The sequence below is a fragment of the Schistocerca americana genome, chromosome 2, assembly GCF_021461395.2.
Source record: "Schistocerca americana isolate TAMUIC-IGC-003095 chromosome 2, iqSchAmer2.1, whole genome shotgun sequence".
NCBI lineage: Eukaryota > Metazoa > Arthropoda > Insecta > Orthoptera > Acrididae > Schistocerca > Schistocerca americana.
Window position 1 is genome coordinate 525925632 of NC_060120.1, and position 27163 is coordinate 525952794.

Sequence of the window (27163 nt, forward strand, 5' to 3'; positions counted from 1 at the left end):
ATATCTTTTTGACAAACATGTACTTTAGTACTTACTTCTTCAAATCGATTAGAGCAATGCTTGGATTCATTGCCTATTCTTTCCGACAACCCCCCTTCCATAAGTTCACTTCCGACTTTGAAATCTTCCCTAACTTCGCTAATTTCGCTTTTGATAGTACTACCAATGTATTTCGCAGATACCCTAATGTGATTTCACATCATGGTGGCTAGCATCAATTTACTACTGGATTCAGTCTTACTGTTAAGTTCTTTATAATGCGATTCAAGTTTAGCAAACAGTAATTGCATCCAATTTGTCACCTCTACATTGCCGCTTGACATTTCTAGCGGTTTTAAAGAAGTTTCTAGCATTCCATGACTTGGCTGACTTTCAGAAATACTGAAGTCAATTTCATTATCTGGTAACTGTATGTATTCTGATTTTTCATCTTTTACCTCTACTTCAATTATTTCGTCATCGGAAAATGATTCTAACTCTGCAGTAACAATGAAACTCATTTCAGATTCTACTTTCGACAAATCGCAGTCGTATTTCAGATTTATAACTTTCACAGAACCATTCTCATTAATTTAACGTAATTGCTTGACCTCGAAGAACGATGTAGGCGTGTGGTATGAGCGAACGTGATGCGACAGGTCGCGACATAATGCAGGCAACATCGGCGCCTGTGGCGGTCATGTAGGTAGTTCGCAGGTCCACGCAGCTCCGTGATGACGCACTGCCTTTTTCTAACCTCAGAGCCGGTGGTTTTCGCAATTGTGGAAAATTATCTCTACACTTGCCACCCGGCTTTGTTAACATTTCGCGTGGCACACAAACCGTTACTTCTGAAATGTAAATAATCCAGGACGGTGTACAGTCCTCGTGAGTTCGCTTTCTGTTTGTACCGAAAACACGAATTTGATAGCAGCCTCGCGGAGACGTCATCCGAGAGACAGCGTATGCCGAAGTTTGACTGAAGCCAACAGACTGATATCTGTGTGCGAAGGGTCTCCCTCACTGCATCCAGGGCGTATTTATATATGGACGCAACGGACACTCGAACGGAACACCTGCTGTCATCCATTCTCTAAGCCCAGGTAGAAGAATCTAAAAGGCCACTTCTTCGGACACATTTTATAACACTGTTGCGTGTCAGTTTACAACCATCGTAATTATTATGAATAAATGGAGTTAAATTGGCTTTAAATTCAGAAAAATACTTAGCTTGATTGCACTTAAACGTTGCCGGCTGGAATACTTAGAATGGAATCGACAGTAAAACAAAACCACCGAACTATCATCTCTTTTAGAGTCCTTTCATTGTTTGTTATTTAGATCAAAGTCTCGAAACTTGTTGCAACTTCATTGTTTAGTGGATGTAATCAAGTGCTGTAATCAGAACTTTCTATCATTAATATATCAGGGTTATTACAAATGATTGAAGCAATTTGAGATATTTTCACAATGCTTTGCACACACATACAAAATCTCAAAAAGTTTTTTTAGGCATTCACAAATGTTCGATATGTGCCCTTTTAGTGATTCGGCAGACATCAAGCCGATAATCAAGTTCCTCCCACACTCGGCGCAGCATGTCCCCATCAATGAGTTCGAAAGCATCGTTGATGCGAGCTCGCAGTTCTGGCACGTTTCTTGGTAGAGGAGGTTTAAACACTGAATCTTTCACGTAACCCCACAGAAAGAAATCGCATGGGGTTAAGTCGGGAGAGCGTGGAGGCCATGACATGAATTGCTGATCATGATCTCCACCGCGCCGAAAATTCAAAGCGTTTGACTTTGTCATTGGGTGTCAGGGCTTGTAGCAATTGTAAACGGTAAGGCTTCTGCTTTAGCCTTTTCCGTAAGATTTTGCAAACCGTCGGCTGTGGTACGTTTAACTCGCTGCTTGCTTTATTCGTCGACTTCCGCGGGCTACGCGTGAAACTTGCCCGCACGCGTTCAACCGTTTCTTCGCTCACTGCAGGCCGACCCGTTGATTTCCCCTTACAGAGGCATCCAGAAGCTTTGAACTGCGCATACCATCGCCGAATGGAGTTAGCAGTTGGTGGATCTTTGTTGAACTTCGTTCTGAAGTGTCGTTGCACTGTTTTGACTGACTGATCTGAGTGCATTTCAAGCACGACATACGCTTTCTCGCCTCCTGTCGCCATTTTGTCTCACTGCGCTCTCGAGCGCTCTGGCGGCAGAATCCTGAAGTGCGACTTCAGCCGAACAAAACTTTATGAGTTTTTCTACTTATCTGTAGTGTGTCGTGACCATATGTCAATGAATGGAGCTACAGTGAATTTATGAAATCGCTTCAATCATTTGTAATAGCCCTGTATATATGGTACTTAACGTATTACAAATAATGACTATTTTCCAGTTTTAAGTTTTAGTACATTACATGTAAACAATTAGAGGTAGTTTAATGAAGTCACATTGTCAGTGTTTTTATATCAAACTGGAGCTTCATAGGAATTTTCATATTTCTGAGTCTAATATTCACCCCCTTCTGTGTATCGTAAAATGTCAATTTTCACCAAAACATTGCTCCGATCGAGTGTAGACTTGTAACAGTTGATTTTGACCCACATTTTCATGTTATGAACAGTTTTTGCTTTTCTAGCTTTATTATTTACAGCAAATTGTTTCTTTTTCTTAAAGCAATGTAATTGGTGACAGATATTCATTCGTTCATTCTGAGGTATAACAATTTTAACATTAATGTACTGAAGCATTTGTTGCCAAAGTTTGGAAAAGCTACTTTAATTTTTAATTTCATTCTTGGATTATGGCTCAAAGCTTTGTATGCTACGCTCAGACGAGTTTTGATGACGTGGCGGTAGTAGCAGTGAACTAGGGTAAGTCCTGGCACACTCGTTGGCCTCTGTATCTCTCAACTGTCACAGCGCTTGTTTCGCCATATATCCTGCCTGCATGATTAAGAAATTTAACATTCCATGCTACAATCAATAGAACGCCAAACGGTTTTTGCTGATGATGACATCCTTCTGAGTAGTCCTTGCCCAGAGATCCTAATGGGGCACTATTGTACTTCTGGAATATTTTACCCAAGAGGATGTTATCATCAGTTAGAGCAGTAGAGAATCAGTACAGGAGCATTCCCTTGGGAAAAATTTCAGCTATAATTTCCACTTGCTTCCAGCTGTTCACAGTACCAACTCACCAAGTCCACTTTGGTTGACGATACAAGGCCATATTAATGAATCATCGAGACTGTTGCCACTGCAACTACAGAGAAGGTGGCTGCCCCTCTTCAGGAACCACACGTTTGGCTGGACCATCTACAGACCCCCATCAGATGTGGTTGTTCTTGGGGAACGGCTATCTGTATCACCGAGGCATACAAGTCACCCCACCAACGGCAACGTCAACAGTTCATGCAGTTGGAGTTGCCAATCATGTGTATCAAGTATTTTTGTCAACCGTCACAAACTTGTAAGGAGTATAACACCCTCGTTCCATGCAAACTTCTCTTTCATGTAAGTGCAGTGACTTAGGATTAATATACTGGGTGGTTATAATTAAACTTTCCCTATAGAAACACGTTATGATACGGAAACTAATTGCCATACGAGTGCCAAACTTGGTCGCATTAATGTCCAGAGTATGGGGTACATGATTTCCATGCGCCACAGCGCCACCGTCCAGTTCCAATTATGACCACCAGATGCCGTGATCAGTCATCGTGAATCATAGTGGCACACACCTGACCAGTCGCAGTGTAATAGTTGACGTGTCAACTTGAGCTGCGACAAAAGGAGCAGGGCCTTATTTTTGAATCTCTACTATCAAAACAAAAGTAATGTTGCAGCTTTACTTCGAGAATTTCGCCGGCTGTAAGGATTACAGAAGAGTCATCTTTTTGCACCTGCTCTGTGGAGCATAATGAAGAATTTCTAATCAACTGGAGTACTGGGCGTCGCTCTGGGCGGAGTCCAACGGAAAGTTACATCACAGCTGGTTGATAAAATCACTGCACGCAATTCCCGAACACCAGACAGTGCGCGTGCAGTGTGACGACAGTTGAAAATCCCGTGGTCCACTGTACGGAAGGTGCTTCCAACCATTCTCAAACTGTATCTGTACAAGATCCATATCGTACTGCAGCTTGCTTCGTAGAAAGCACAACGACGTGTAAACTTTGCTCTTCACTTTCTCTCAAGGACTGAAGTATACAATGGCTGGTCCTCGACTATCCCGTAGACAGATGAAGCTCCTTTTTCTCTGATGGATGAGGTGTACACACAGAACTTCCAAGTGTGGGGATCTTCACCTCCAGTCGCTGTGCATGAAATTTCTGTGTATGGTGGACGTGTCACTGTACGTTGTGGCTTCATGGCTACGTTCGTCATTGGCCCATTCTTTTTTGAACAGGATGGCGCTGAAGGACCAAAGACGTGCAGTGTAGGTGTCCAGCGCTACTGCGATATGCTTCGCCAGTATGTCTTACCCGTCCCACAGGAGAGAGACGGATTTAACTCAACAGTTTTGCACATCGCTCATGAAGTCCACCTGCTTCTTCGAAACAAATTTGGAAATGATCGAATTATCAGCCAATTGTTTCCAAATGCTTGGCCGGCACTATCACCCGATCTCATTCCTTGTGATTTCTGATTGTGGCGCTATCTGAATGACAGCGTTCACCAAGGACACATTTACACATGTGCTGATCTGAGGCGCAGCAGATTAAGAGAGGTAGCCAGCATACCTACGGGTGTGCTTTGTTCTGATATGAAGAATGCAATCCTGCCATTTCGGACTCTTCTGTACACTGATGTGTGCCATACTGAGCCTCTTTTCTAGCAGTAATGGTAACGGCATGTAATGGTAAGATTTACTGCAACATCTTATTAAAAGTGTTTTAATTGCGTTGGTTCTGCATTATTTCTCTTCCCTATGTCCATGCATTTATGCTACGATGTTTGGTACTCATATGGTAATTTATTCCCGTGTCACAACGTGTTAAAAATGTTTAACTACAACCACCCAGTGTGATTGTTTTATTTTTATGGATCGACGGTGGAGATACTCCGTTCGTCCTAGTGAAGTTTCACTAAATGACACAGTACATACGGCTGTTAGCTCCCACCTTGAGCAATGGTCTTGTTTTGTAGCCGTTTAGGATTAAGAGTTATTGTACTACATGCTCTCAACAGCTAATTAATACACTCAGTGTATACTTCTAATATCATGCCTGCTGAGATTCACCCACTTAACATGATCCCCCTTTCGGCTCAGTTGGAGCGAGCCGCCGACTCGCCAAAGTTCTGAACGAATTGTTGGAAACAGTTCACCAAGACGACAAAACCTCTCAATATTTTTCTTGTGCTTAGACGCTGGAGACTGATGGATGGCTTTGTTGCTGTCGTGGTCTATCCTTACACTATTGTTTATTGGCTAATCTTGCCACGTGGAGGCAGCATAATACTTGCCCTTCTTGGTCTGGGGGTAACGTCTTTGACTAGTAACCAAAACGTCCTTGGTCCCGGTTGCGAAACGCGTCACTGCTTACATCTTGATTAATAACAGCATTGGCGGCCGAAGAATTCTGGCATAATAAGTCAAGGAGGGGCGAAGAGCGGACACAGGTTTAGGGCACTTTCTTGACCTGGTGATGCGAAAATGCCCCTAAAGGCAGAAGAATCACCCATGATCAACAGCTTGAGGGTGCGGAAGGCAATGGAAACCACTGCATTAGAGACCATAAAGTGTAGAGGCAGGACATGTGGCCTGTAATTGAATTTGTGATGGGTCGCATCAAATAAGTCAGAAGGGTGCTGCCTAGGAAAAAAATGCAGAGGTTCTCATCATTTTGCTATAAATAATATCATCTAACTAATAGAGCATATTCCAGAATTTTAAATCTCACAAAATAGAGTCTGAAATTAGTGATAAGCCTCCTGCGCCCGTGGCTAATCCAAAAACGGCACGGTTGTACTCAATTTCCAGTCTGTACAGAGAGCAGTCAAGGACTTTTCTGTAAGTGATAACTGATAATACTCTTGGTTCAGACCAAGCACTGAAAAATATTGTATGTTCGAGAGTCAGATTGAGCAGTTATGCAAATATAGAATTGGGACTGATTTTAATATAACTTGCTAATTCAACTGTCCACCTGCTTTGAGTAATAAAAATAAACATTAAGAGTACAACTGGAATTCCACTGTTACATGCAGAGGAGAGAGCAGACAGGTGGAAAGCGTACACTCAAGGCCTCTATAAGGGGGAAGACTTGTCTCATGTGAATAAAGAAGAAGCAGAAGAAGATTTAGAAGAGACAGGGCATCCAGTATCAGAATCAGAATTTAAAACAGCTTTGGAGGGCATAAAATTAAACAAGGCAGAAGGGATATATAACATTCCATCAGAATTTCAGAAATCGTTGGGGAACCTGGCAACAAAATGTCTATTCACGTTGATCCCTAGAATGTATGGGTCTGGAGACATTCCTCACTTTCGAGGAAATATCATTCATTCAATTCAAAAGACTGCAAGCGCTGACAAGTGCGACAATAATCGCGCAATCAGCTTAACAGGACATGCATCCAAGTTGCTGACAAGCGTAGTATACAGAAGAATGGGAAAGGAAACTAAGATGTGTCAGGTCACGATCAGTTGGACTTTAGTAAAGGTAAAGGCACCAGAGAGGTACATATTACATTGCGGTTGGCATCGGAAGAAAGACTAAAGGAAAATCAAGACACGTTCGTAGGACTTCCCGACCTAGAAAAAGCGCACAACAGTGTAAAATGGTGGAAGGTGTTCGAAGGCCTCAGAAAAGTAGGGATAATCTACAAGGAAAGACAGATGTTATACAGTATCTACAACAGCCAAGAGGAAATAGTAAGCATAGACGACAAAGAACGAAATGGTCGGATTAAAATGGATGGAAGACAGGAATTTAGTTTTTCGCCCATACTGTTCAATCCGTACAACAGAGAAGCAGTGAAGGGAATAAAAGAAAGGTTCGGAAATGGGGTTAAAATTCAAGGTGGAAGGATATAAATGATATTCGCTGATGACATTGTTGTCCCGAGTGAAAGTGAAAAAGGATTACATGATCTGCTGAATTTAACAGCTTAATGAGTACAGAATACGGATTGCGAATAAGTCGAAGAAAGTCGAAAATAATGAGAAGTAACAGATATGAGAACAGCGAGAAACTTTGCATCTTGATTGATGGACACTACCTAGGCAGGAGAATAACCAAAGTCAGAAGGAGCAAGCAGGGCATCAAAAGCAGACTAGCAATGGCGGAAAGGGATTCCTGGCCAACAGAAGTCTACTAGTATGAAACACAGAACGTAATTTCAGGAAGAAATTTCTGAGAATGTGCGTTTGGAGCATAGCATTGTATGGTAGTGGAACATGGACTATGGGAAAACCGGAACAGGAGAGAAACGAAGCATTTGAGTTGTGGTGTTACAGACGAATGTTGAAAATGAGGTGGACTGATAAAGTAAGGAATGAGGAGGTTCAACGCAGAATCGGAGACGAAACGAATATGAGGACAATACTGACAAGGATAAGGGACAGGATGATAGGACATCTTTTAAGACATCAACGAATGACTTCTGTGGTACCGGAGAGAGCTGTAAAGAGCAAAAACTGTAGAGGAAGACAATGACTGGAATATATCCAGTATATCCAGCAAATAATTGAGGACGTAGGTTGCAAGTACTACTCTGAGATGAAGCGGTTAGCACAGGAAAGGAATTCGTGGCGGGCCGCATCAAACCAGTCAGAAGACTGAAGACTCAAAATAAAATAAAATGAAACAACTGTGGCAGTCCTATCGATGTTATTTATTATATGTTATATAGCCTCCTCTTGCCGCAGTGGTAACACCGGTTCCAGTCAGATCATCGAAGTTAAGGGCTGTCGCGCTGGACTAGCACTTCAATGGGTGACCAACCGGTCTGGCGAGTGCTGTTGGCAAGCGGGGTGCACTCAGCCCTTATGAGGCAAACTGAGGAGCTACTTGATTGAGTAGCGGCCCCGGTCTCGGAAACTGACATCCAGTGACACCTACGGGCTGAGGATGACACGGCGGCCGGTTGATGCCATTGTAGCTTTATGGTCTGTTCGCGAGGAGTTTAGTTTTAGTTCCTTACATAGCCACCAGTTTCTGTGATTCAGTATACCATCTTCAGGCCTTAACTGACGCTGAGAAAGTTATCTCTTACCGTGCCTACATGATTCAGTCAGAGACCAACATCTATGAACTTGTTTCCAGAGACTACTGTAACAGTGGTTGTACCTGCAGCCATCAACTATCAGTTAACTGGGTGCACAAGATGAACTCAGGTTGCTGTAAGATGTCTCATAGTAGTGACGTTACTGGCTAGTGTCGCCAAAACGTGTAACGGTATAAGACAACAGCTTACACCAACCTCTGTACGACTCGTGTGCCAAGTCAGTTGGTAATTGTTTGCAGCAGATACAGCATGACTGTTACAGTATTCTACGGAATCCAGTTCATAGACGTTGGCCACTAACGGAATCTCATATACGATTGGAGTTCGCCCCTGCAGCGTCAGTTAAGACTGAATATGGTGTACCAAATCACTGAAATTGTCAACTATATAATAAATATCATCGAAAGGACGGCTGCAGGTTTTCAGTTTTATTACAAAATGGCGAAGTGGTTTGGGAGAAAAGAATTGCCGATTCGACATTGTGCCTTTTTGATATAAGTTGGCATATAAAAGTAATTTGGAGTGCAGAGGTCAACATGTAATCGGGATTATCAAGAATAGAAATTGAATTTCTGGGAAAAGAGAAGGTAAATATCTTTACAAACCTTTATTCGATGTTGGAGCCTCGGACCTTCCTAAAAACTATTAGTGTGTATAGCAATACAATGCATAGTGATTTCTTCGCGAATTAACAATACTGGGCGTATCTGCGACTATCACGATCCGAACAACACGCAATATTTCGCCGTCAGCTCGCATGTTCAAGACGTTCCCTAAGCGATCAGTTTGTTTATCAGAAGATATCATACTGCCACTGTTGTTCAACATTATCTTTCTGATGGTGTTTCCAGGAAAGAAAATCTTAGGGCGACTGTGAATATTGTAGCTGCTAGGGGAGACGGCGTCTTCATAGCGAGTTCTAGCAGTTTTCCACGACTTTGCCTGGCGTTCTCTGAGAACCGGAGAAGCAGAAATCTCCGACCGCCAACTTATCCTGTACCTAACCCGTTCTCTCCTTACAGCAGCCACGAAGAAAACACGTTCATCTGTAGTGAATTCTTTCACAGATTGTTTATATTAGACAGGTAAAAATTTTATAACGTTTGCCTCTAAGCAAAAGAAAATTTAGAAAAGAGTTTTTTTAATGCAGTACCTGTGTTATCTTTGTCAAAGACAAAAGTCCAAGAACGGGTTAGTTAATTAATTAATAATTTTTCTTTTTGCGTAGAAGAGTTCATTTCGGAGTGGTAATGCTGCTGCAACGATGACACAAGGAAGAAATGGGGCAGAAGAACTAGAGGAAGAGGAGAGAAAAATACTCAGAAAAATACTATGTCCCAAAATAAGTGGAGAGAGATTGATGCGAAGACCTAGGGAAGAACTTTACCGGAACATGAGGACAGTATACAGCAAAATCAGACTAAAAAGGGCAAGGTTTGCTGTAATTAGCATGAGTACCGACAGAATGACGAACAGAGTGTGTGAAACAGGGAGGACACAGAGAGGGACCACGTGGGTTGTTGATCCTCGGAAGAAATGGTTGAAATTGGGGATCAAGGTCGAAGGAAAGCAAAATTGAAGGAACACATATGCACCGATCAATATGCCAGAGATCAACGACACAGAAGAATACAAGAAAAGATTAGAGCGTCACGAGTGGAGCCGACAGGAGAAAGTACACAGAAGATCTCCGAAGAGTAGTGGGAGAGAAGAAGAGAAAGAATGAAGAGTTTCTGGGAGAAGTAGAGGAAAATACTGTCCACGAAGGAGCTACCCGTGGTCCTACAGAGGCCATACGCAAGAAGAACAAGAAGAAGAAGAGTATCGCCTAATTTCCCTAGTTCCTTTGCTCAATACGTTAAGCCTCCCCCAGTCCCGCCCCCTTCCTCTCCGCAATCTGTGTGCCTCTAGTAACAGCTTTGATTTCCTTTCTCTCGGTGTACCAGAAAATCTTGTTGTTCATTTCGGATTCCACTTCCTCATTGGAGATCTCAAAGCATACTTTGTTGATCACTGCAGTGGGAATGGGAAGATGGTGAGGGCACTGGGGTTGTTTGGCATGCAGTATTGTTCTAAGTAGTGGCACAGAAGCTTTGACACTAAAGGTAATGCTATCAGTTTTGAAGAGGAGGTCACTGTAGGAGCTGGGTTCAGGGACTTACAAAAACAGTCTTTTCTAGCGATGATTGGTTGGATGTGGAGACTTGGTTGGTACTTTTTGATTTCGAGAGAATTTGAGTTGGAGAAATTTCGGATATAGCTTAGAGAGGACGCAGGTGTGGATGGTAGGGAAATATGTTTGAAGGCGAGTGGTTGTGTGGTGTATGTTTCTTTTTAGCGTTATTTCGCACCCTTCGCTGCATGTTGGCCGGGGTTGTGTCGGCTGGCAGCATTACATTCTACACACTCTCCAGCCAGTAGACACTATTTACTAAATTAGATCATATATACAAAGTAAAGTAACATATTTACCATGAATTAAATTTTTTTTAGTAGCGATACTAATGGTAGGATGGAAGAAATAATGGTGTCCTCATAAATAGTTTAAAAGCAGCGATGATAGTGTGGACAGACAGCACAGTTAAAAACAGTGGAAGAGCACTAAACATTAGAAAAAGTACTTGAAAAGCGCAGAACAAGACAGAAAAGGCATTGATAATCAACTTCAGAGCACTTTGACTAAAACTGGAAAATGACCTTCAATAGAATGACAGATTCTTGATGAAAGGAAAGGTGGGTGTGGTACGAGATAGCAGAGTAGGGGTGCTGACGACTGAGAACTAGTTAGAAATTCTGACAAGATAGGGGTGTCTGTGAGGGACAAGGAGAGAGGGAGGGAGCATAGATGGGCATTTAAAGAGTTGGTAAAGAAACGTTGTGGTGAAGGTAAGCAGATGTGGAAAGTGAGGAAGATAGTGGATGTTCAAGGAACTGGAGGGACGTATAGAACATTGTAGGGACAGATGTCTGTGCAATGTTTCCGTAGGAAAGGATGTGATGCATCAGATATTTGTACATGTGAAGGTCAGTGCTGGGGTGTAGTCTGCATGTGCAGCAATTTAGCAATTCTTGTAGTGTTAGTCCGTTGTCGGCTTTCTGTTGGATGGTTAGTATGTGAGGTTTCCACGTTAGTTGGCAGTGGAAGAGTAGCTAAGTTATTTCAACGGGTTAGTTTGCTGAGTGGGATGGTTACAAATGATGAGGTATAAATTATGGAGACAGAAGGTGTGGTTCATGCATCCTGTAAGTATTGCTTCGCTTTTGAGGGTGTCAAAGAGTCAAGGTTATGCCAGAAGGTAAACTGATTGAGGGGGATTTAGGGAGATCATTGGGTTTTCTGCAGCATAGGATAAAGAGCGATGAACGAGGTGTCATCAGCATGATGATGAAAGTGGATAGGAGGAGATGGTTTGGACATATTGGCAGTGTATAAGAGGTAAAGGAGAGGGGAGAAAACGGAATCTCGGGGTTCAGTTCTTGTGGGGTTGAAGGTATGGGAAATGGTGTTGTTAATAGTGGATGTAAGATGAGTACCTAGAGAGGAAGTGTGTAATAATGTTGACGTAGTTGATTAGATGTGCGTAAGTCTGGAGTTTGGAAAGGAGACCAGAATGCCAAATATGGTTGCATGATTTCTCCAGGCTGAAGGAGACAAACAGAAATAGATATCCGATTAAGCCTTTTGAGCTGTTGGGGTAGTTGATGTGTGAGATTCAAGAGTTAATCATCAAGAGACAAGGTCGGACAAAAGCCACGCAAGTTAATAGGAAGCAGATAGTTTTGGTGCAGGGGGGGTCATGGAAGGTTCAGGAAATGGTGAATATAAAGAACTTGCTAAACACTGAGGTGAGCTGGTGGGGCAGTACGAGGAGGTATCAGTAAAGGTTTTGTTTGGTGTGAGGAAATGTAGGATTTTGGAGGTTTTCCATAGGTTGGGTGTGTTACCTGTGGAGGGGAAAGTGATATATATTTGCAGGGATGGTTAAAAAGGACATAGGTCATTCTTTGTTATGGCGATAGGTAATACGATTATGACCAGGGGATGTGTTGCGCTTGCTCTGAAGTACCTGTTTAATGTCCGGTGCTTTGATTGGGGTGCTTCATTCTGTTTCTGGTATGACGCAGAAATAACTGAAGCGGGGTGCTGGGCATGGGAGTGTAATATCTGTGTGTTCGTGGTGAGGAGGGAGTTGGAAATTTTCAAAGTGATAGTCGTCACAGACAAGGAAGAATTAGGAGAAATAGGCTGCAAAGTGATTGGATTTGCTCAGGTCGTCTGGTAAGGGAGTGATTTTTTGAAGGGACAGGTAGTTAGGGATGGCATGGGTGCCAGTAGGACTGTGGAATGCTTCCCAGTACTTGAAGGAGTTAACTGTAAGTGTAGCATTAGCTCACGTCAGGGGCCAGTCGCAGCGATTTTTAGCACTGAGTAAATTTCTAATTTGTTGCTGTATTTTCTGGTGACATGTGAGTGTATCCTGGTCATGAGTCCATGGGAAGGAGTGGTATAAGCGCGGAGATAGAGAAGTAGAGCTTGAGGAAGGGGGGGGGGGGGGAGAGTGCTGCGATGAGGATATATGGTTTTAGTAGGAAGATAACAATATCCTTTGGAGGAAGGCTATCTCATGGGCACTATCATCAGATTGCTGGAATGTTATGGATGGCCTGCAGTCTATCAATGGAGTCTCAGCAGGTATTCCTGTTGGCACAGAAGTAGTAATGGACAACTTAGGCGCACATAAAGACAGGGATGTGTGTACGCTACGATGAGGAGGGCATGTAGGTGGTGAATTCCAGTTGGATTAAGGATCTCTGCAATGAGGCGCCCAAGAGGGTTGGGAGATGTTAGGATCACATATGGGGTGGTTTTGCTTTCTGTGCATGAGTGTTTTGGGGTAGGGATAGTATCAACTTGGAGGGATCAAGTAAACTGAGGCCACCACCAGAGTTCTGCAGGGGATATACTGTAGTATAGATTTTGAGGTCGGTAGCAATAGTGTAGGCGGAAAAGTGTAGTCAATGTGGGCGAGGAAATCAGAGGGGATGGGATTATTACCAAAGGATGAAGATGGCAGTATAGGTAACAGAGTTGTGGGGAAGACGTTAAAGGTAAGGTGCTCAGTGGGATTATTCAGTGAGGGCTGTGGCTGAATGGTGATACTCCTGTGATTACCAATTGCTTCTCCATGGAGGGGTTTTGTCAGTGAGGTTGAGGATATAGGGAGGGGTTCACATGGTGTGGTGTGGTTGGAAGGTTGTTTCATTGAGGATGAAGATAATGGTGTTGGATTTGGACAGGGTATGTGTAAAAAGAGATTATTAATGGGTAGCAAGCGGATGTTGCGATATAGGATGCTTTAGTTTCTGTTGCTCTATTGTAAGAGACTATGTAGCGAAAACGGGTGGATAGAATAATAAGAGGGTGTCAAGAAAAAGTGGACATGGTTTGGGGAGTATGCGATTGGGTGTTGAGGAGGAATACTGAGTAGGCAACAAAGGAGATATGCTGAAGGGTTTGTGGTCATCGGCAGAGCTGGATATTTTGGGCAATGATGGTAAGGAAACAGATGACGTGCTTATCAGTGGGGGGTGGATGAAGGGAGGTGCCAGGATGACTGGGTTGGTAAATAGAATGGACAGCCGCAGTTAATTCAGTGATTCAGATTTGGCAGATGGGGGATTATCCTTGAACTAGGCAGATTAAGTAGAGTGAATGTCATTGCAGGTGTTGTAGATGCAGGAGAAGTGATCTACTTGAAGAAGTGGGATTGCTCATAATGGGGGCCAGTGTGAGGTTTCTTACAATCAGTAGTACGGAGGTGTTGGAGGTATTTCTGGGGTCTGTAGCATTGGCTGTGAATACTTAGACGAGGAAGCTGGGACTGGAGACACAGAACATATTTTGGATGGTGTGGATTTGTATGGATTCATACGGAAGGATAGGAACTCAGCTCTGTGACTAACTCGTCTGCTGTTATCTCAGGGTCAAGCTCCATGTTCATAGCAGCGTGGGTGGTGGGACAGTGGGGAGGATGCAGTTGTCTGGATGGGGGTTTGTTGTCAATGGGGTGAGAGTGGAGTGGGAACCGAAGGAATCTGAGTAGAAAGTCACTTTGGAATTTTGGAGTAGCTGGTTTGATAAAAACCAAGTTTTTGAGGGAGATGATTTGGTTGATAGGAGTGTGGAGGACACACTTCTTGGTTTCGAAGGTGAGTGATTTGGTGTTCAGCGGGGTCTGGGTTCGTTTGAGGTTAATTGGTGGAAGTGCTTCCTCTGGTGTCTGTGATGTGGCGCTTCTGGGATACTAGAGGGTAGAGGAATTGGAAAGGGTAAAATATGGCGCTGGGAAGGTCCTTCAATGGGCTGGAGTCATTGCAGGTGCTGGTGTATGGTGTTGTGGCGGCTGGTGTAGCGACATTGGCATGGCAAGAGGTAGATGTTATAGGAGCAACGGTGAGTGTGGGATAATTTGGCAATTAAGGATAGGCAAATGAAAAAATTGAGGGTAGGGAAGGTGTCGTGGGGTAGGCTGCCGAGACGAGGATGGATGTTTCTGGAGTATGAAAATCTCCTGCGTAAAAATCATGCGGAACTCAGCTCACTGCGTTCCTCCATGAGATCCACAGTACCGTAGACAATGGAGCTCAGGTCGATGACATGTTATTTGACTTCAGCAAGGCATTTAACATCGTCCCGCATTGCCGTATAGTGAAACAAATACGAGCAGATTTGCGGCTGGATTCAAGACTTCCTCGCTGGTAGAGTTCAATACATCGCAGAACAACATCGACAGATGTAAAGTAATTTCTAGAGTAACCAAAGCCAGTGTGATAATACCGTCTGTTTACAATATATATTATTGTATAGTAGAATGCATCGGATGCCCTTTTAGGCTGTTTGCATATGATACGGTGGTCAATAACAAAGTAGCAATGCCATAAGATTGTAACGATTTGCACATTGACCTCCAGAGAATTGATGGAAGCTGCAGGCTATGACAGTTGACCCTGAACGTAAGCAAACGTAACACGCTGAACATACATAGACAATGAAATCAACTACTGTACAGCTACACTGCAGATGGAAAACCGCAGGTAACAGTATATACCGTAAAATATCTAGGAGTAACTATCCAGAGTGACCTTAAAACAAATAGTGGGGAAAGCAGCTGCGAAATTCACAGGAAGAATCTTCGCTAAAATCAGGTGATGCCAGCGCTCCCGGTATGCGACGTGCCTCCGCTAAGGCTACTATGTCACGATATCGGCAAAGTGCTGCGTGTATGTCACTGATTCCCCTGATCTGGTGAGGTAACTTGAGGCAAGGTCGAACGTATACGGGTCGCTACCACTCTGGTAAATATGTCGCTGCTGAAGAGTGTCAGCGAGCGGTAATCATACTAGAGCCCCATCTTTTATGGACAGGAATAATCATTCCTTCGACCAAGGCTGCGGAAGGCGGCACGGTGGGGGACATTAGCTCCCGAAATATGGGCGTCAGCTTTGGAGCCAGTTTATACAGGGAGTCCGTTAGGGCCAGGAGTCTTTATTTAAGGCGTCGATAGTTTTTACTTAGTTACTTCAAACTATAATTCAGTTTGTAGCTATTGTGGAACAGTATCGTAAACTAATTGTGAGACTCCGGTCACCGTCGTCGGGTCGGAAAACTGAGCTAAATAAAGTCTTGTGTAATAGTTGAAGAAATCTGCACCAGTACCACTTTGCTTGGTGAGGCGACAGTCGTCCGCAGTAGTGATGGCCTTTATAAAGCTCTTTCAATCGTAGTTTACATTCTCGAATGACGTGGTACCTGGCTGGTCATTGCTATTCAGTGATGTTTCGCGCTCGGACAATCGTGCCTTCGAGGTGTCGGCTCATATATGCCACGATCTGGACCTCCGCACGGTGTACTGTCATCTGTCGTTCTGGCATGAGTGGCGGGGAGACATATTCGCGTAGGACCGTGAAACTAAAATCTTGATTGAGCCGCCTCCAAGGATACGGACGATTTCTGTGATTCTATTTGAACGTTTTCGCGGCTAAATCGTTTGATTTCTGAATTATTATTATACGTGGTAGGAATGGAAGCTGATATTGATGGTGTCTTGTCAGTAAGAAGGAGCCATAGCGACGCAATGTCAATGAAGTCGAGTAGCAGTTGAGGCTATGTAAAGGAACTACGAGCTCTCGCGGCTCTGTGTCCAGGAGGAAACAAGACGTACTTGGCACTCATCTGCCGAAGGTAGACTGCAAATATCATTGTTGAAACCTTCCCAACTCCTCTTTATCTCTATTTTTTTACGGAAGCTTCTCTTCTACAATAACCTATGAAACCTTTCCTTAGGATATCTATCTCTTGCTTAATAATAACAAATGAAATCTTCTCTTTGAAATTTATTCTCTTTCTCAGTCTTCACATACAAATTTAATTGCTGCTTATTAAAAGTGATTTTCTGATTATTTCAACGAAACATAGAATGTGTCGTCGTCGTGGCCCTCAGTCGTTATCTGCAATAACGCTGAACTCATAATTTCCTTTTTTACTGTTACTGGATCGCCATCTGACTGCTTCATCGAACTGTGACATGAATATACTTACTCTGATTTACTATACTCTATTAAATGCTGGTGGGCTGTCATAAGAAGTGGCTGTATTTATTACCAAAGCTGACATTATTCTTTAATTAATTTGACTGAAGTTACGTAATTCATAGTTACACTTTTTCTTGACAACAATAAAATTTTTGTAAAGGTTTACGTTGATGGTTTTTTGGATGGATTATAATCAGTAATGCAACATTGCTGGCAAAAATTAATTACATTCTGAAAACGCTTCAAATATTTAGTGTTGGTAATGAAATGATTTTACAAACGTTCAAATGGGACTTACATTTTACAATAATCTTACAACTAGCATCACGCAAACGTACTTTCAGTAGTCTTGAGTTTCGCAAAGAAAATAATTCAATAATACTAGTTCCTCTTATGATAATAGTTGATGTCTCTGTACATCCGTTTATAATATCTTGTAAATCATAGCTGGTGGCTGGCAGGCACACTACTCCTCTCAACCTCTCGCTTCAGATCTGCTACCAACTCGCTTCACATCTCGCTTACTGCTGACTTCCTACGAACGCTAAAGTGCAGTCTCTCCTGCCAACAATGCTTTCTGGTGCAGACAATCCCTGCTACCATTACAAAACGTATCAATGCGCGGTCTTTCCCGCTCTTTTCTTAAAATGTATCCACACGCGGTTTCTCCTGCCATTTTTAAAATTATACCAATTTGCGGCTTTCTTGCCAACAATACTTTTATGCAGACATTCCCTGCTATCACAATTATTTCCAACATGACAAATATTAATTATTCCTACTTAATCCTATTAATAAAATACAAACATCTTTTATAAATTGTGGCTTGACAATAGACAATATAAATATACACGTCTTACATTGTGTGCAAAGATAGAAGGCAGTGGGAGGCGGAACACTGATTAAACTTCACCCTTACATTGGCTACGGCACCTTTCTATTTAACTTTCCTGGTAGATGAAAACTTTGTGCTACACGTGGATTCGAACGTCGATTCTTTACTTTTCATGGGGATTACTTTACCGATTGACTTATCCTAGCGCTGCTCACGCCCCATCGTCACATCTTTACTTCTGCCAGTAGCTCTGTCTCACTGTAAATATTGGTCGTGAGACGTGCTTCGATAGCTCAGTCGGTAGAGTACTTGAGCGAGAAATGCAAAGATCCCTATTGGCGTACAGTTTCAATCTGCCAGGAAGTTTCCAATCACCGTTTATACCGCCGCAGAGTGAAAATACTTTCAGAGGTGGCGTCACATGTTACACGTTCTCTGGAGTCCTGAAGCTATACCAAAGCTCTACAGTGACGGTTTCTAAAAAAGATATCTACCCTCATCCAGCCACACGACGACTTCCTCTTGAGTGGAGCAGTTCGGCTGCTGCCACCTGAGGTCTGAAGGAGCAGTTACAGCGCCTGGTATCGCAGCTGCGAGGACAAGCCTGAAGCCGTGCTGCTGGTAGATCGTACCAGCCGTCGTAGCGCGAGTGGTGCTGTGTAGGCATTAGAAATTCAGCCAGGGTGATAGAGATAAGACCCCGAGCGCTATCGGTAAGCCGCGCTGAAGCACCTTGCCTTGGTTGGCACTAACACCGCCAAAGCTACGGGCTGCGGCCGGCCGGGCTGCGCCCATCTAGCCTCCCTAACTTATGCGAGGCACTCCAGTGGCTGCCGTCTTGAGTGAGCAGGCGACAGCGTTCCGCAATGGAGCGTATTTTGTCCGGAACCACAAATTCGATGCCATGGGCAGAAGAGAAACCAGAACGTGGTTGTAAGACTCGACATACATGAAAGAGAGTCAGCATTCGAGAAGGGAATGAGACAGGGGTGCTGCCTATTCCCATTGCCTTTCAGTCTGTACACAGAGGAAGCTGTAACTCACACCTGGGCAAATTAGGAATTTCTATTATAGGGAAAATTAAGAAGAACTGAAAGAACTCCAGACGTCACTATAACTTTGGGAGAGACGTCATAGAATTTGAAAGCTCCTGAGTTAAACAGAATAGATAGTGTCTTGAAAAGTGGTCCCAAGGATGAATATAAACAGTGAAAGAAGAACAATGAAAATGAAACGACACAGTTTCAGAGACTTTACTGTTCTCATGCAGATATGACATATATGTAAATAAAATCATATCTGTATGAGACCACTTAAGTCTCTGAAAATGTTTAATTTCATTAGTATGAGTACCTACATCCTTCAATTACGTTCGATGCTCAGGTGCTACTCCAGAACTGGGGTGGCACTGAGAACCCGGGTCGAGGACAGAGGTATGCCGGGATAATCCGTGTAGATGTATGAACCGCTGCGCCAAGGTGGCTCGGTGGCTAACGCACTTGCCTAGTAAGCAGAAGACTCGGGTTCGATTCCTGGCGTTAGTACAAATTTTCGCTCGCCGCTTCGTTCTATGTACATAAAATTGTAATAGAGTGTGGCCGAATTGAATTACGATGTCTGTTTAGGAAATGGGACGCTAAGGACAGTGGATGACTTTTACTATCTGGGCAGCAAAACAACTGACATCGGCCGAAGGACATAGGACGTAATTTGCAGGCTGTCGGAAACATGTAAGGCATTGTCGGAAATGAGTTTTTTGCATGGAATATAAATGTAAGTGTTAGGAAGTCGTTTCAGTGGATATTTGTCTGCAGCGTAGCCTTACATAGAAGCGAAAGAGGATCATATACAGTAATAACAAAAGGAGCTGTGTGGTGTTACAGAAGAGTGCTGAAGATTAGGTGTGTAGAAGGAGGAAGTAACGAAGAGGTAATTAATAGAACTGGAGAGAAAGGTGATTTATTATAGGGGAGATCGGGGAATGTTGACGCTCGGGGCACGTTTACGCAGAGCACATTTCTCAGGAATCGTTCTTGCTAGAGCGCTACCAACAATGGAACATTAGTAGTGGTATCTACTGAGGACTGTCACAAACTTCAAGGCACTAGTAGAGTGAACGTCTGAGCTCAAAGAATATGTTTGCATTTTTGTGCAACGTGAATGAATTTTGTTACTCAAATATCGAAGCTCCTATGAGCATAGCTGTCACAATTCAGAACAGATACATACATGTTCGTTTCTAAGAACATATTCTACTTTACAAACCACATTTGTATAATTTGAAAGCCAGAAAGTTACTAATGTAGATTCTAAAATCATTCAAACATAGCGATGGGACACACTTCACAGTTGTCTTGGGCATGTTTAGGCACTATTTAGCATTGCCATCGTGACAGATACCCCAGTCATGAAAAGTTGAAGACAAAAACAGTTGGAAACTAAATCGAAAATGATAAACGCACAGACGAGTAAAAGGCAAAATTGCTAATAAAAACATTTGAGCCTAATTAACCTCTAGGAGACGGAATTAATCTATAACAGTAAGGGCAGATATGGACGTTTTCGTTAGGTGTATTTCTCATGTCATTATTAGTGTTCTGCCCAAAGGCAAGTTCTCACGTGAAACCGGTACCTCTCCATACTCTCCTGACTTCTACCACCCTCTTCACGTCTGCGTAATTTCCATTTCCCTTTACATCGTCTATCATTTCGTATCTCCTCCTTCCTCTCAATCTCCTCTCACAAACTAATCCTTCTCCTTATAACCTTAAGCAGCCTGATGAAGAGGACGGAAACTGCCTTTGTATTTACTGCTTGAAACGATACAACCAACCAGAACCAAATCTATAATGGGTCCAGTGCCTTAGATGTAAAAGGTGGGTTCACGACGATTTTTGCACAGGTAACACTTTGTTTTTTTGCATAAATTGAAGCTTCAACAGTGATGATTAATAGGCTTTTAGTTATTATTAAAACCTCTGTGTAGGCCATAATATGGTAACAGGTAGAATTCCCCCAAAGAAAGCTATAGTACTACTACAAAATGTTTGTATTTACCACGTTAATTCATATAAGTTAGCCCGTAATTTTGTTTATTGCCCATAAACTATATTTTGGAAATTTTGGTAGTGTGTTCTAATATAAGTGCAACTGTGCCTGCACAGGGGTTGTTAGCTTGTTCCACACTTGCGGCACGTTTATGCACTAATTACTGTCAACGCAAAATTACTTTGTTCTCTTAAAAATATAATATTGACTTTCATGTTGTACTTCAACAGCAATTTTATAGGAATGAACAATTTTAAACGTGATAAATCTAATTAAATAATTTAAAAATACCGAAAGGATATGGACATACATGTGCCCTGGCCTCCTCTACATGTGGCCAAAGAAGGTTTAGACTTGCAGGACACATTCTCAGGCATCAAGGAATATTAACCCAGTAGTAGAGAAAACTGTGTAAGTGCATAAGAGCTGTAGAAGGAGTCTAATTCTAGATCACAAGATAGAGGTGCAAGTGGATGCACATTGCAGAAAATACACAGAAATGAAGAGTACAAGGTAATTCATAAAATAGAGTAAAAGCAGAAACCACTCGTTGTTCAAAATCTCATTGTTTAACAACAAATAGTGCTGTTACCAGTTTGGTACCAACATCAAATGGTGGTTCACATTTAAAGTTACACATAGATTTTACTGTACATGCGACTTTGAGAGGTGTTTAAGGTAACATGTGTTCCTTGGGACAATGGTGACATACAGCAAACTTTGATGTCAGTAAAAGGATTAATAAATGTAATTTCATATAATAGTCAACAGAAAAAGGCAAACTACTCTCTTGTCTTACACACTTCGAAAATCTTGCACTTTGTTAACACTGCGGACTGGTTTTGAGGTAGTTAATTTTACATCAAATAGCAAGATTCAACACTTTTCTGAACTTTGGAGATATATTTTGGAGACATGAATATTTTCATAAAAAGATCATTTATCAAGACTTTTTAATCCCAGAGACCGTGCTTGCCCAAGAATTTACGAAGGTTATGTCAATGTTCGGTAACGGCCTTGCCGCCATGGATACACCGGTTCCCGTGAGATCGCCGAAGTTAAGCGCTGTCTGGCGTGGTCAGCACTTGGATGGGTGACCATCCAGGCCGCCATGCGCTGTTGCCATTTTTCGGGGTGCACTCAGCCTTGTGATGCCAATTGAGGAGCTACTCGGCCGAATAGAAGCGGTTACGGTCAAGAATACCATCATAACGACTGGGAGAGCAACACCCCTTGGATGGTCCCAGTAGGCCACTCGTGGCCTGAAGACAGAGTGCATGTAAATGTTACAAGAGGATAATCGTAGGGTGTATAGATTCAGCACTTTTGATGTGCACTGAATGTAAATTAATTATAACTAACGACAACAAATATAGGAAAAGAGCTTAATTTAAACATATTATGGAAATAAATATTGTACAAAATTTTGTGAAAAAATTTAAACAAAAATAAATAAGAAAAACCTTTTATGGGAATTTCTGGCAATTATCCTTATGGTATAGTTTGTGTACTGTCTAACAGATAAGTGATGGGATACAAATTTACAAGCGTAGATATTAACACAGTGGATGCTAATTTCTTTTGTAATAGCTTATTGAAACATCAAAGTAACTTAACTAGTGCATTGACTTACAAATATAAGTTAAATGATTTTGCTGCAGTGAATTTGTTTCAGTGCATGTAGGCAGAGGGAAGAGGGGGAGAGTGATTGATGGTGAAATGGATGGGGCTCAAACGAGAGCAGAGACATATGCCTCTCTTTTTCAGTAATATGACTACTGCCTGCACATTTAAATTGAATATGAAATATACATACGTTTAGTAACAGAGTATGTTCTGACACAGCCTGAATTGTTGCAGATAACTCCCTTACACATGACACCATGTGGCATTGCCAGATATCTGCTCTCTCCCATCTCCACACATTCTGACATAGGTCAACAGCCTTATGTATAAAATGGCAGCTAATTCAAATATTGGTGAGAAATACCAAATAGGCAGTTTCTCTCCACTCCTACAACTTCACTGTGTAAGTAGGGCAGTTCTCATTAATGTAAACGGGCGGAAAATTTAAGATGAAACATTGCTCTGTTGGCGTGAAGTTTAAGGCAGTCTGTATGGCATGACAATTCAAGGGGTGGTCAAAGATGGAAGCCTCTGCGATGTCAGAATTCAAGATAGTGATCGAAGATGGTGGATCTGGAGATACTAACATGGCCTCTATGATACCAGTATCCAAGGTGGCAATTCAGAATGGCAGACCTAGAGATACTACCATCATATATATGATGCGGAAATCCATGTTTGTTGATTTAACTGGACTAATCCAAACACAGAAGGAACAAGGTATAAAAATTAAATATACAATAATTACAAAAATATTTCAACATGATATATACACAAAATAACTCCCATATGTTAATGTGGTTTTTATAGTTAATGCACTTATATGTATTTCTTCCAGCAGCCTACAACAGTCGTAGCAGAGCTTACAAAGCACAAACAGCTGATGGACTTACACATTTTTGAAATACAGTTTACAGGTTACGTAAATTAATCACAGTTATTATGGAAGATACATTGTTCCTCTGTGGGATATGACATTAATCTACATACAGTTTTGCTTTGGTATGGCCAGCAGCAATGAATCGTAATATAGTATGCAGACAGTATATGCAACACACACTGTGTACCCTCCATCTTACATGCTTATACACCCATAAATACAATGTCGAAGACGATGTAACTCCAAAGAAAATAATTTATGTACGAAGTATCCAATCATGTGTATTTTCCCTGTTACAAGCACCCACAGGTATACACATATGTACACTTTCATACACATTTATACACTATGATAAATGGATAACACCGCTCCACATACACACACAAATTTTCACCATATATACAACACACATGCACACTTCCATACACTCTATCATTCAAGTGAATAGTGTGCTGTATGTTTAAATTTTTATGTGAAGATGTAAAACTCTATAACAGGCAACCCATTTAGCTCATGGTTCACCGGGCTGGTAACCTTGTTAGTAGGCTTCAGGCCAGGAGGATAAACAACTGCAAGTCTAAAATTGCCAAATGTTTCTGGAACCATGTTACATTATATGTATCGCAATCCTTTCTCCAATAGATGAAGGCCTATGTATCTGTATAATATCACCATCAATCTGTGAAATGAATTTCTGTGAATTTATGGCAGAGGTGGTCCATGCAGAGTTTAGATAGGTCTAATATACTCATAACTGCATAAAAGGATTCAGCGAACACTGCTGAAGTCATAGCCATTTCTACAGGACACTATCCAGTTTCAAGCACTACTAGAAACATTACAGGAGATAAATGTAGTATGTACCTAGGTTTTCCCTCCAGCATTGTTAAAAGCTTGGGTTGGCTACCATTTTGTAGGACTTAGCGCTCTGGATAAACGGTATATTGTTGTGCTTGTCACGCAAACTACCTCTAAAATATATCCCACTTCAGAATGTGCTTGCACATTTGAAGACTTACCCAGTCCAACACTTTCCTTATCAGGAAGTCATTGGAACACTACAATATGTCGAGATTGTGGCATGGGATCCCCATATAGTTCCTTCACTTCTAAGTGCGTACTGTAGCTTACACTATGTAAGTAGGCTGTTTAGGTTTTTATATTGGTAACGACTTGTAGCGCTCTATATGAAAATCACTGACTGTGCTGTGTGCAGTGTGAGGCTGGTCGGCATTGTTGCAATATTCGCAATTGTAGTGTTGGGCAGTTGGCTGTTAACAGCGTGTAGCGTTGGGCAGTTGGAGGTGAGCCGCCAGCAGTGGAGGATGTGGGGAGTGAGATGGCGATGGCGGAGTTTTAAGAGCGGATGATCAGGACAGAGACAGTAAATTTGTAAGACTGGATATCATGAACTGATATATATATGACTTTTGAACACTATTAAGGTAAATAAATTGTTTGTTCCCTATCAAAATCTTTCATTTGCTAACTATGTCTATCAGTAGTTAGTGCCTTCAGTAGTTTGAATCTTTTTGTTTAGCTGGCGGTAGTGGCGCTCGCTGTATTGCAGTAGCTTGAGTAACGGAGATTTATGTGAGGTAAGTGATTTGTGAAAGGTATAGGTTAATGTTAGTCAGGGCCATTCTTTTGTAGGGATTATTGAAAGTCAGATTCCGTTGCGCTAAAAATATTGTGTGCCAGTTTAAGCATAGTCTTGTATAATTTTTCTAAGGGGACGTTACATAACTGCACTGATTGCACATTAACAGCTTATTTTATGTGTGTGCCTATGAGCACACTGGACAAGCTACCTGTGAATCTCATATTCGAAAAACATCATAATCTTCAATATTAACTCATCGTTTTCCGCATGACAACCCATGAAAATCCTTATGTCATGTGGTACAAGAAAGGATCAAGAGAGTCTGTTTCCAGATATACACAATGGAGTCATTCGAAAATGTCTGCTAATAAGTGTACATCCATGTGAACATTGAGCTTTGTATATTCTACTAAAATAGATGTGCTGAACTCCTGTCATACACTCATCATGGCTCCATACTCTGCATTTGATATGACAGTGCCTGAATGTTTGCTGTAGAATGCGTTGATCCAAGAGTAGTGTTGTTACTCTACCTGCGATACTAGCAACAAATCTGCATGTTACTGAATCTGAACAGCGAGTCTGGAAAGTAAAGGGGTTCACTGACTTTGCATGTAGCCAGACCATGATCGGACTAGCATTCTTCCACGCTATATACACGTATAGATTGAGACCGTGCATCTCAAATTTACTGATGTCTGGAAACCTTACTGGGAATTCAACACTACCTTGTTCACAATACCCACGAATGTCTCCCACATGGTGATGATCCATACGTTCTACATTTCTACTATTATTTTCCTCGCAAGCCAGATGTCACCATGCAACGCTATAGTCATTGATTTAGACGACAATAGCGGCGTTTTTATTTGCTACCTCCATTGAAATAGGGTTATTGGAGGTCCTCCACATATTGGATCATATGCATCTACATCAGCATCCAAATACAGGACTCCTATTAGAGCTTCCTCTAAATGGAATTCATAGTGCAAAGCCTCTAATGGCTTCAGGGTGAAGACCTCAAATGACTCAGCAACTACAGTGCCATGCAATAGGTATCCATTATCTGCCCAATTACGCAAAATGACATTCTTGCAGACAATCACCTTGGGCGGTGAAAGAAATCAATTAAATGTCTTTCATGATATTTAACTTGTTTGTCTTGCTTTTGTCTTATGTCACTCAGTTTTGTGAATTGCAGACTTCAAGGAAGGAGGAGTGGCATTGTGTTCATTCCACTAATTCAAAAGGTATCAGCAATATCCCCATTCTCCCCAAACCACGTGTACATAAATATGAATGCGTGATATAGTGAATGAATGTAGCTTCATTCCTATTTTCCGCCTCCTCCATATCTGCAAAGGTGAATGTACTTTAAAATCAGACTCAGTATGTTTAGTACATGGACTGAAAGGTTTCCTGTACAATGCGTTGGTGGGAGGCGGGTGTAGATACTATATGTTTTCGAAAAGTTGGTCAGGAAACACTAAGGTACTTTTCAGTACTTTTCCTCTTCCAAAGCTGCATTTGGCCAGGGGACGGAAATCATGTAGAAATGGCACTTGTGGCCAGGCGACTTGCTAAGACAGACATGGATACACTGCAAACTTTATTTGGTTTTATGTACGTATTCGAGTTCTTACTCACTTGCCATAGGTCACCATCAACATATCATTTACTGAATGTATACTTCTATGTTATGCTCGATCCCGGCTTTAACATCTGCAATATGCAGCTATGTCCCAATCAAGCTCATCTAGAACAAAAGAACGTATCACAAGTATTGCATGTAAGCGTAAAATTGTCTGTACAAGAAGGAGAGGAAAAAGATGAGGAACAAGAAGAAATAATGTTACAATTACTTACATACCTGATTCTCCACAATAAGAGAAAAACCCAACACCTTTTAGTTGAGAATTGCGAATCCCAGTCGCATAGTATCCAGATCGCCGGCCGGTGTGGCCGTGCGGTTCTGAGCGCCTCAGTTTGGAACCGCGTGACCGCAACGGTCGCAGGTTCGAATCCTGCCTCGGGCATGGATGTGTGTGATGTCCTTAGGTTAGTTAGGTTTAAGTAGTTCTAAGTTCTAGGGGACTGATGACCTCAGTAGTTAAGTCCCATAGTGCTCAGAGCCATTTGAACAATTTGTATCCAGATCGTAACCAGCTCCTGATAAATCACCTGTGAAGAAGGTATGGTGTGATGGCTTGGAACCAAGTCGTTGACCCCCGACAATTCATCGTGCATAGCAGTGCCATTGCCATTATAAAATTCGTACTATCGCTTCATACTCACATACTAATCAGTGCTCACTCTGAAGTGGGACAGGAGCTGATCAACATGTCTATTTACCGTCTACACATGGATGT

General features: G+C 42.1%; 1 protein-coding gene across 1 annotated transcript in view; it reads left to right on the forward strand.

The window, feature by feature from the left end:
* Positions 1-14547: 14547 nt before the first annotated feature.
* Positions 14548-27163, forward strand: part of LOC124594148 — a 114611-nt gene continuing 101995 nt past the window's right edge. The window contains exons 1-2 of the mRNA XM_047132504.1: positions 14548-14664; positions 22821-22987. Coding sequence (XP_046988460.1) covers positions 14548-14664; positions 22821-22987 — 284 coding nt within the window. The remainder of the gene's footprint in view (positions 14665-22820; positions 22988-27163) is intronic.